The 10,000-nt window shown below is 44.8% G+C and overlaps 1 protein-coding gene across 1 annotated transcript in view; it reads left to right on the top strand.

Annotated features, from left to right (window-relative positions):
* The first annotated feature begins 666 nt into the window (after positions 1–666).
* The window catches only part of LOC105892374 (anoctamin-1), a 34,467-nt gene continuing 25,133 nt past the window's right edge, over positions 667–10,000 (top strand). The window contains exons 1-4 of the mRNA XM_031564792.2: positions 667–920; positions 2,015–2,148; positions 5,266–5,580; positions 9,977–10,000. The exon at positions 9,977–10,000 is cut by the window's right edge and continues 69 nt beyond it. Of these exons, the coding sequence (XP_031420652.1) occupies positions 890–920; positions 2,015–2,148; positions 5,266–5,580; positions 9,977–10,000 (504 nt within the window). The 5' untranslated portion in view covers positions 667–889. The remainder of the gene's footprint in view (positions 921–2,014; positions 2,149–5,265; positions 5,581–9,976) is intronic.

Below are 10,000 nucleotides of genomic sequence, written 5' to 3'. Positions count from 1 at the left end.
TTTCCCATTTAAAGTGGAGGAATCTGGTGAAAGCCCTAATGGAAATGATCAGTTCACTTCTGTATTTGCTTATGCAGTGTGAACTATGATAACTCCATGTCTGTGTTTAACAATTAGGTGTGAGTGTGTGTGTGTGCTTTTGTGTGTGTGTGTTTGAGTTTGAGTAAAGGTTGGCCTAAAATGGGGAGTTGACTCACTGCACAATCTGGAAGGATTAAAGATTATGGTTTAGGGACTTGACCAGTTGTAGATTTTAGGGTGAAGATCAAGTCTGGGAAGACATTTACAATCCTGAGGGAATTTCCCCATTAGAAAAACCAGTGCCAGTTCGATGGTAGGTTACCTCCTGAGGTCACATATTTTGTGTTGTGCTGTACAATACAACAGTTTTAATAAAGTATATGCCAGTTTTGTCTTTGTTATTATAAGTTTTACACAAATCTATGAATGCACTTGGGTGATAAGAAACTACTTGGTTGTATAGCAATGCGATGTATAATCTTTAAACTGCACGAAACTGCAGATAAACCACAGTCCTTTGGTCACACAATGAATACAATGTTGTAAATAAACAAAAAAAATACACGGCATGGTTATTAAAAAACATTTTAATGATTTACTTTTTTTTTTAGATTTCACATACATTATTCTCGTTTGTGTTGTGGGGTGATGAGTGTGTTTGTGTGTACCGTTGCCTGCATGGGGTTGTCTGAGTGCTTGTGTCCGTTTCCTCCCTGTACCGCCGGTTTTCCCCTTTTAAGAGTGCATGGAATTAACGACAGTGGCCGCTCGCGATAAGCCTGCATGAGGCCACGAGGGGATTGTCCACCATCTCAGTCATCGCGCGTCCTCTAGCAGCGCTCGCGCGTTTAGCATCGGGAAAGGAATCATGGCTCTAAACACGTCGCCCTCTGGGACTGGTAAGTGGATGCTTTGTTGAATAACAAACAAAAACAAACATTTTGTTAGTTTTTGTTTTTTTTCTTTATCTTTTTTAACTAAGTAGATCTTGATCATAAAGCGGTATGCGCGCGCCGAGGCTATGGGGAGCGTTTGTTTATTGCGTGCAGACAACTGTTGCGCGTGCATTGGTTTAATTAGATCATATAATCAGAGCTCGAGATTGCCGGATTCTGTTCCTGATTTGAAGCAACTAGAAACTCCTTTCTCAGTAGTGCAGAGTTGTTTGCATCACACGCCTCATTCACTATTTTATGGTAATATTCTAGAGGAAAAAACTATTTGGCAAATAAATATTAAGTCATTTCTAAAAGTGCGGATGAAATGAATGACACATAGGAAGCGTGTGATGATGTCGCATTCTGCGGGGATAGTTGGACTGTGTGTGTAATGTGAGTGTTTGGAGAGTGTTTGGCGCAGTACAGGGGGACATTGGCAGCTTGATATAATTAGCGCGCGGTAAGCCGGCCTATTTCAGGCGCCTGCTGTCGCTGGCCATGGTACTGAAGTACGCACCGAAAGCCCCAAAGTCACCGTTCTGCTCATTTTAATTAAAACGGTGAGTGGAATGCTGTCGACTGTCGTTTCACTGTTGCTGCAGTCAGTTACATAAATACTCCCGCGAGTGCCAAAAACCGCCATTCATATCCACATGTTTGCGCCGAGTTTGAGAGCCATAAAACTTGCACGAGAGCAAAGACGCTTAGCGCCTGTAAGAGTCATCTATCCTAGTCTGTTTACCAGGTGGTTAATTTCCTTAAGTGTGTGTGGAGAGAGAGAGAGAGAGAGAGAGAGAGAGAGAGAGAGACAGTGTGTGTGTGTGTGTGTGCAAGGGAGTGTGTGTGTGTGTGTGTGTGAGTGTGAGACAGAGACAGAGAGAGAGAGCGTGTGTGTGTGCAAGGGAGTGTGTGTGAGTGGACGTTGCACGTTTCTTTGTCATTAGGATTATTTCGTACATATAGGAATCAGGCGTGCGTAACGAATCACGTTATTTCTCCGTTGACGTCGGTCTTGCTATTTTGTTTGTTTGTTTTCGTTATTTGTGGGATGGCAGAGACATGGAACGGTGCTCCTGATCGACTACGCGACAAACTGCAGAGCGTGGCTCGAGATCTCTCCCAGCTCAGCCTAGATACCGTCAATGGCACGCGCGAGTCCAGCGGATTGGGCGAGGAACAACCAGCCTCGGTGAGTTTGTCATTCACCCCATAACTCCACTTCTGAGTTCACCTACCAAACCCAAGCCCTTCCTTCCCCATATAACGTTATACACACACAGTATCGGCTACAACACACACAGTCACGCATGTATGGTTGAGCAGAGGCGCTATGGCAACCATGTTATGAAGAAGAAGCTGGTGTGTGTATTGAATCTGTTGTTTACACTGTGCAAAAGGTACATGGATGACGTAGTGAATGCACATGTGAGAGGAGATATGAGGGTGGCTTAGCTGACATGGTTTGAAAGAGAATACGGAGGAAGTGTTACGGTTTTTTGGAAAGAGAAAGTATTCAAAATTAGATACACTCGACCACATGCTGACACTATGCATTCTGGTCATAGACCCAGATTATGTTTACATCTGTTCACTTAGCAGACGCTTTTTTCCAAAGCGATTTAGAGAATAGAGCAGACGGACTGGTAGTGACCCCCCCCCCCCCTCCCCCCATCACCATGGTATTGGCGGCACCATGCTCCCAAGCTGAGGCACAGCACGACACCAAGCCGCAGCAACACTGTGCTGTTCCCGACACGTTCATCAACACTGTGCTGTTCCCAACACAAACACATTTGAAGAACAACATCCCACCTGCACAGAACCCTTTGGTTTCACTCAACTGGGGATTTGGATCAAAAGTCCAGAATCTTTAGTTGTGCTGTACAACAGTCAGCAGTGTTTTTCAATCTAAAGGCACAGGCTTAAATGAATCTTTTTGCTGAACTATAATGCTTTGTTTGCACTGTAAAGCCTATCTCTGTTAACCTCCACCATCTCAGACCTCCCCTGATCTCCATCCCCCGATGATCTCCGCCTCTGACCTGATTGAGGATGTGGTTTTAAATGTGTCATTTAACAGTAGAAAGTCATGCGACACGACAGAGCAGTGGGTATTTCACAGTGTGTGTTCTCCCGCTAGTGGAATCGCAGCATTATTTGCCCCAAGAGATTTATTTGACACTACGCCGGAGGAACACGAGACATGACTGATCTGCTCCTCTCACCTCTCACCTTTGACCCTACCCATGTGTGAAAGAGTGAAACAGTGAACAGGTATAAAACCAGAAATGAAGTCCTGAGGAGAGTGGAAATAGCTTTTTTGTCAGAAACAAGGAACAATTCATGGCATTTTCACACACATGCCCCAGCTGTTACTGCAGTAGTTTAAGGTGGGCATTTCTGGTGAGAGACCTAATTTATGGAGGCTTTTTCCTCCACTGAGAGGAAAGCTTAACCTTTTAACCCAGTCACACACACACACACACACACACACACACACACGCACACACACACACTACCCTATCCTTGAACTCCACAGGACCATATGGCCACAGGCAACCTCAGTATGCTAATCTGGTGTACGTCGTCAGGCAACCTCCATATGCTAATCTGGTGAACGTCGTCAGGCAACCTCCGTATGCTAATTTGGTGTATGTCGTCAGGCAACCTCTGTATGCTAATTTGGTGTATGTCGTCAGGCAACCTCAGTATGCTAATCTGGGTTACGTCGTCAGGCAACCTCAGTATGCTAATCTGGTGTATGTCGTCAGGCAACCTCAGTATGCTAATATTGTGTACGTCCCTCAGTATCCTAATTTGGCATATGTCGTCAGGCAACCTCAGTATGCTAATATGGTGTACGTCCCTCAGTATCCTAATTTGGCATATATCGTCAGGCAACCTCAGTATGCTAATATGGTGTACGTCCCTCAGTATCCTAATTTGGTGTATGTTGTCAGGCAACCTCAGTATGCTAATATGGTGTATGTCCCTCAGTATGCTAATTCGGCATATGTCGTCAGGCAACCTCCGTATGCTAATCAGGTGTACGTTGTCAGGCACTTTATAAGCACCCCAATCACTGAGGTGATGACAGAGAGGTGTGGCCTCTCCGTCCTTTAACACCCGGCCAATCAGGTGTATGGAGCTGAGACTAAGCTTGATGTCCACGTCCTCTTGTGTGGTCTGTACCATTTGGTCTGTACCATGTGGTCTGTCATTTTTCAGCGATTATTTAGCATTTTTTTCAAAATGCAGTGCATGAACAGTATGCCTTCTGCAAATGCAAAATACTCACTAATGTGTATAATATGCAGTCAACCAAAGGTTGTCGTTAAGGCCTACAAATTCATTCAGTGAAGCAGATGAACACAGTGACAGTCTCAAGTCTATTGCAGCTATTGGTGAATGTCTGAGTATTCTTCCTCTATCTGATTTCCAAACCTGTCTTGCTTTTCTGTTGTTTTTGTTAGTAACACCAGCAGGAAACGCCAGTCTCTAAACTGTCATTACATTAGTAGAAAAGCGTCTTCAAGTTTATGTCTTATTTAGATAACCTTGTGGTGGTTTTGTGGAGTGCTAAGTATGTGTGTGTGTGCGTGCGAGTGTAGTGCTCGGTTTGATGATGTGAGTGTCAGGTTTCAGTCATGGTGTAAACACTCGTAAAATAAAATCCTTTTGCTGTCAAACCAGAGGTGGCCTCAGCCCCTGAGATGGATTTTGCTTGATTTCTTTTTTAACTCAGAATAGTTTTAAGGAGCTCAGGTAATTCTCTTTAAAACTGCTGATAATGGTACAAATACACTATATACATTTACTGTAAATGTGTGTATTACCAGTACAACCCCAGGTACGATCACTAAACCCAACTCTAAACCACTTCCTGCTTCCTGCTTCCTGTTGATCTTTCACCTTCACCACTAGCACACAATCAGCGGGATCTGACCATTGAACCCTAAACCACAGCTCGTGATCCGATAGGATCTGGCCCTCTCCTGGCAACCACACACCAGCTCACACCTAATCCAAGATGGAGTGGCATGGAATGAAAGATACACTAGTTGTGTAGATGGCAGGCAGGCAGCCGCAGGCAGCCAACTGGAAACGTTATGTATCAGTGTTCAGGTTTCGAAGAAGTGTGTGAACTTGTTTTTTGGGCCTGAATGTGGGTTGGTGTTTTTCTGGTGTGCATCTCCATACATGTTTATGTGTCTGTTAACTTCTTTGTGTGTGTGTGTGTGTGTGTGTGTGTGTGTGTGTGTTTGTGCGTGTGTGTATGTGTGTGTGTGTGTGTGTGTGTGTGCAGGAGGAGGCACCCTCCCATCGTGGGGGTGTGTTTTTCTCAGACGGGGTGCGGCAGGTGGACTACGTGCTGGTCTATCACTGCAAGAGACGCACCTCCCAGCAACGCCTCTCTATCCTATCCAATGGCTCTATCCCGCAGCCGGCAGCCAATCAGAAGCGCCGCATCGCTGAAGCAGAACTAGGAGAAGGGGGAATAGAGGTGGGGCAGGAGGCGGAGTTCAGCAAAGAGCCAACCGACGCAGAGAAAACCCTAATCAGGGAGGAGTTTGAGGCGGAGCTTCAGAAGGCGGGCTTGCTGATTGAGCGTGACAAAGAGGTAAGGTCATTTGTTTAATCGTTTGCTTGATATCCCTTAAATTAAGGAATTAACTAACCGAGCACATCTGATATGGCTTTCTGGGAAGCAGGTTAGTCTGCTGTGAATGTATGACAAGTGATTGTGCGTGGTTGTTCACATGTGTGTGAGTGTGTGTTTGACAGTGTTTGGATGTCCTTTACAGGAAAAAATTGAGAGTGTTAGCACTTGACAGAAATAAAACAAAAATAGTGTGTGTGAGAGTAGGGATGAGAGTTAGTGAGAGAGAGAAAAGGGGAGAAAGAGAGGGAGAGAGAAGAGAGAGAGAGGAAGAGGTGCACTGTGTGCTATTGAGATGGTTTTGGATTAGGACAGTTGAGTGCTTCTGTCTCCCGCCAAAAGGCAGATTATAGTTGATCCTCATGACTGGAAGTGTGTGTGTGTGTGTGTCTGTGTGTGTGTGTGTGTGTGTGTGTGTGTGTGTGTGCATGCCCATGTTTGTGTGTGTTTATGTATGCGTTAGTCTGATTGTGTTTGTGTGTCTGTGTCCTTATGAGAATGAATTTTATAGAGCTGTCAACTTGGCAGCACTTGGATGCAAGTGAAGTGGGCAGCAATCACCCCCCTCGCCTTAGAGGAAAGGGAAGCTGGCCGCAATGAGCCCTTAGCCTTAAAAGGAAGTGATGTCGCTTGGCCCAGCCGGATAGATGACTGCGTAGCCGACACTGTTTTGGCAGCACACACAACATGGGATAAACAGCAGATATGTCTGGAGGTCGGAGGTCAGAGGTCAGAGCGTGTCTTTAAATCAGAAAGCTCACCAGAGGAATCAAAGATTAGTTCACAAAGGATATAAAATGCAGAATGTCTCGCTACTAAAAACGACTGCAGGTATTGTGTCTTACTTCTTCAGGGCTACTGTACTTTTCTTCTAATGCAATGCAAGTCTTTACCATGAAAAGGGATTTGTTTTGATGAGATCTTTGCCAAATCAGTACTCCGATCTCGACCAAGTCAACAATATCTTCACTATCAACACCCACGCCATGAGCTAGAAAGAGGTGTGATTGACCTGACCTGTAATTGCCCTGTCCTACAAGTCACTGTTGGTTGGATTGAGTCTTTGAGCTCTGGTTTCCAGCCAAAATGTAGTTTCACTTAGCATGTTGTGTTCCTGTGAAAGACAACATGTTGTGTACCTGTGGAAGGACAGCATGTTGTGTGTCTGTGAAGGACAGCATGTTGTGTGTCTGTGAAGGACAGCATGTTGTGTGTCTGTGAAGGACAGCATGTTGTGTGTCTGTGAAGGACAGCATGTTGTGTGTATGTGAAAGACAGCATGTTGTGTGTCTGTGAAGGACAGCATGTTGTGTGTCTGTGAAATACAGCATGTTGTGTGTCTGTGAAGGACAGCATGTTGTGTGCCTGTTAAAAAGATCCCATGTTGTGCTCCTGTTAAGGACAGCATGTTGTGTGTCTGTGAAAGACAGCATGTTGTGTGTCTGTGAAGGGCAGCATGTTGTGTGTCTGTGAAGGACAGCATGTTGTGTGTCTATGCCTGCGTCTTGAGTGTGTTCTTGTCTGTGTTTGGTACATGACTGTGTATTGCTGTGGAACTGGCAATTCTGATTGGTCGGTTGAGGCATGTGGCTGTCAGGTTCTCCAGACGCTGCATAACAGGCCTTTGCATGCAGACTAACAGAGTTTGGAACACAGTCTGGTGGCCTTTGGATGCAGACTAACAGTGTTTGGAACACAGTCTGGTGGCCTTCGGATACAGACTAACAGAGTTTGGAACACAGTCTGGTGGCCTTTGGATGCAGACTAACAGTGTTTGATACAGTCTGGTGGCCTTCGGATGCAGACTAACAGTGTTTGGAACACAGTCTGGTGGCCTTTGGATACAGACTAACAGTGTTTGATACACAGTCTGGTGGCCTTCGGATACAGACTAACAGTGTTTGGAACACAGTCTGGTGGCCTTTGGATGCAGACTAACAGTGTTTGATACACAGTCTGGTGGCCTTCGGATACAGGCTAACAGAGTTTGGAACACAGTCTGGTGGCCTTTGGATGCAGACTAACAGTGTTTGATACACAGTCTGCAGGCCTTTTAATACTTGTGGATTACGCTTCATCAAATAAGCCTCAAGTACATTTTCTTTGTTTCTTTGTGTCCATTTGAATGATGTAGGCCTAGACACGCCCTAGGAGTGGTTGACCTTTCAGTACCGTACACAGCAGAGAGGAACACATTTAGTTCACCTTTCAGTACCTTTCATCAACTCATACTGTACCTGTATCATAATTAATTCATATCGTACCTACAATGTCCTACATTAGCGGCGGCACCAAATGCTTTTATCCAGGGAAAATTGCACTGCTTTAAAGGGGTACAGTATGTTTGATCAATGTTCCTGGTGTGGCTCTGGGGCTGCGGTGTCCTGCTGTGGCTCTAGACTCCTACAGGAGTCATAATGTTGCATTGTCCTGGTGAGACTCTAGACTCCTACAGGAGTCATAATGTTGCATTGTCCTGCTGTGGCTCTAGACTCCTACAGGAGTCATAATGTTGCATTGTTCTGTTGTGGCTCTAGACTCCTACAGGAGGGAGTCATAATGTTGCATTGTCCTGCTGTGGCTCTAGACTCCTACAGGAGTCATAATGTTGCATTGTCCTGGTGAGACTCTAGACTCCTACAGGAGTCATAATGTTGCATTGTCCTGCTGTGGCTCTAGACTCCTGCAGGAGGGAGTCATAATGTTGCATTGTCCTCGGCTGGCTTTAGAGGGAGCGCTAGCTGATAGCTGGCTTTGGAGGGAGCGCTAGCTGATAGCTGGCTTTGGAGGGAGCGCTAGCCGATAGCGCTAGCCTATAGCTGGCTTTGGAGGGAGCGCTAGCTAGCCGATAGCTGATAGCTGCGGTGTGTGAACTCAGTTTGACTGCAAGGTTAATGGGGGTTGCAGTTTCACTGTCTCTCTTTCAGATGAAACAAGTTAACATCTGGACAAGGGTAGTCTTTGATACAGACGGATTGACACAGAAATGTGCGTACACACACACATATGCACACACACACATACACACACACCACATACACACACATACACATATGCACACACACAGAGGCTTAAACACACACACACACACACACAGACACATATGCACACATTCACATACGTATACTTACACATACACACACACACACCACATACACACACACACACACACACACACACATATGCACACACACAGAGGCTTAAACACACACACACACAGACACATATGCACACATTCACATACGTATACTTACACATACACACACACATAGAGTGAGAGATAGGTACAAAGAGTTTGACCTACGACGACTGCCTTGCAGAGGAAGCGTGAGATTATCTTGAGGATTTGAAAGCTTACGTGAGTGTGTATTCGTTCATGTGTTTGTGTGTGTGTGTGTGTGTGTGTGTGTGTGTGTGTGTGTGTGCATACAGAACGTGGTTATGACTTAGAGTTTTAGGAGAGGAGACTGAAAGAAATTGTAAAAACAAAAACAAACAAAGTTTTCAACAAACAAGGTGACTTTGAAATGTTTTCATTCAGTTTGCCATGATGTCAGGACTCACTGGTTACTGCTGTAATGAGTAAAACCACACCAAGCGGCCCATTCTCATAATGACTTATTATTCTGCTCTACTACAACACAAAGGCTATGCAGGGTAAGGGGTGGGGGGTTGGGGAAAAGATGTGTTGACTGTGTAAGGTGTGAGAACTCTTTCTCGCTATAAGATGTGATGACTGTGTAAGATCTGAGAACTCTTTCTCTTTATAAGATGTGACTGTCTAAGATGTGTTGACTGTGTAAGATGTGTTGACTGTGTAAGGTGTGAGAACTCTTTCTCTCTATAAGATGTGATTGTGTAAGGTGTGAGAACTATTTCTCTCTATAAGATGTGATTGTGTAAGGTGTGAGAACTCTTTCTCTCTATAAGATGTGATTGTGTAAGATGTAAGAACTCTTTCTCTCTATAAGATGTGATTGTGTAAGATGTGAGAACTCTCTCTCTATAAGATGTGATGACTGTGTAAGATGTGAGAACTCTTTCTCTCTATAAGACGGGATGACTCTTTAAGATGTGAGATCTCTTTCTCTCTATAAGATGTGATTGTGTAAAGTGTGAGATCTCTTTCTCTCTATAAGACGGGATGACTGTCTAAGGTGTGAGAACTCTTTCTCTCTATAAGACGGGATGACTGTGTAAGATGTGAGAACTCTTTCTCTTTATAAGACGGGATGACGCTCTCTCTATAAGCTGTGTTGACTCTATGATGTGAGAACTCTTTCTCTATAAAGCCTGATGACTCTGCCTAAGACATGATGACTGTTTCTCTGAGTGACTCAACCGATGTCTTCCACAGCCACGGGCGGTGCGCTTCATACGG

Source organism: Clupea harengus, chromosome 3 (assembly GCF_900700415.2).
Source record: "Clupea harengus chromosome 3, Ch_v2.0.2, whole genome shotgun sequence".
NCBI classification, from domain to species: domain Eukaryota; kingdom Metazoa; phylum Chordata; class Actinopteri; order Clupeiformes; family Clupeidae; genus Clupea; species Clupea harengus.
Note: the sequence above shows the minus strand (reverse complement) of the source record. Positions and strands in the feature narration are given on the sequence as shown.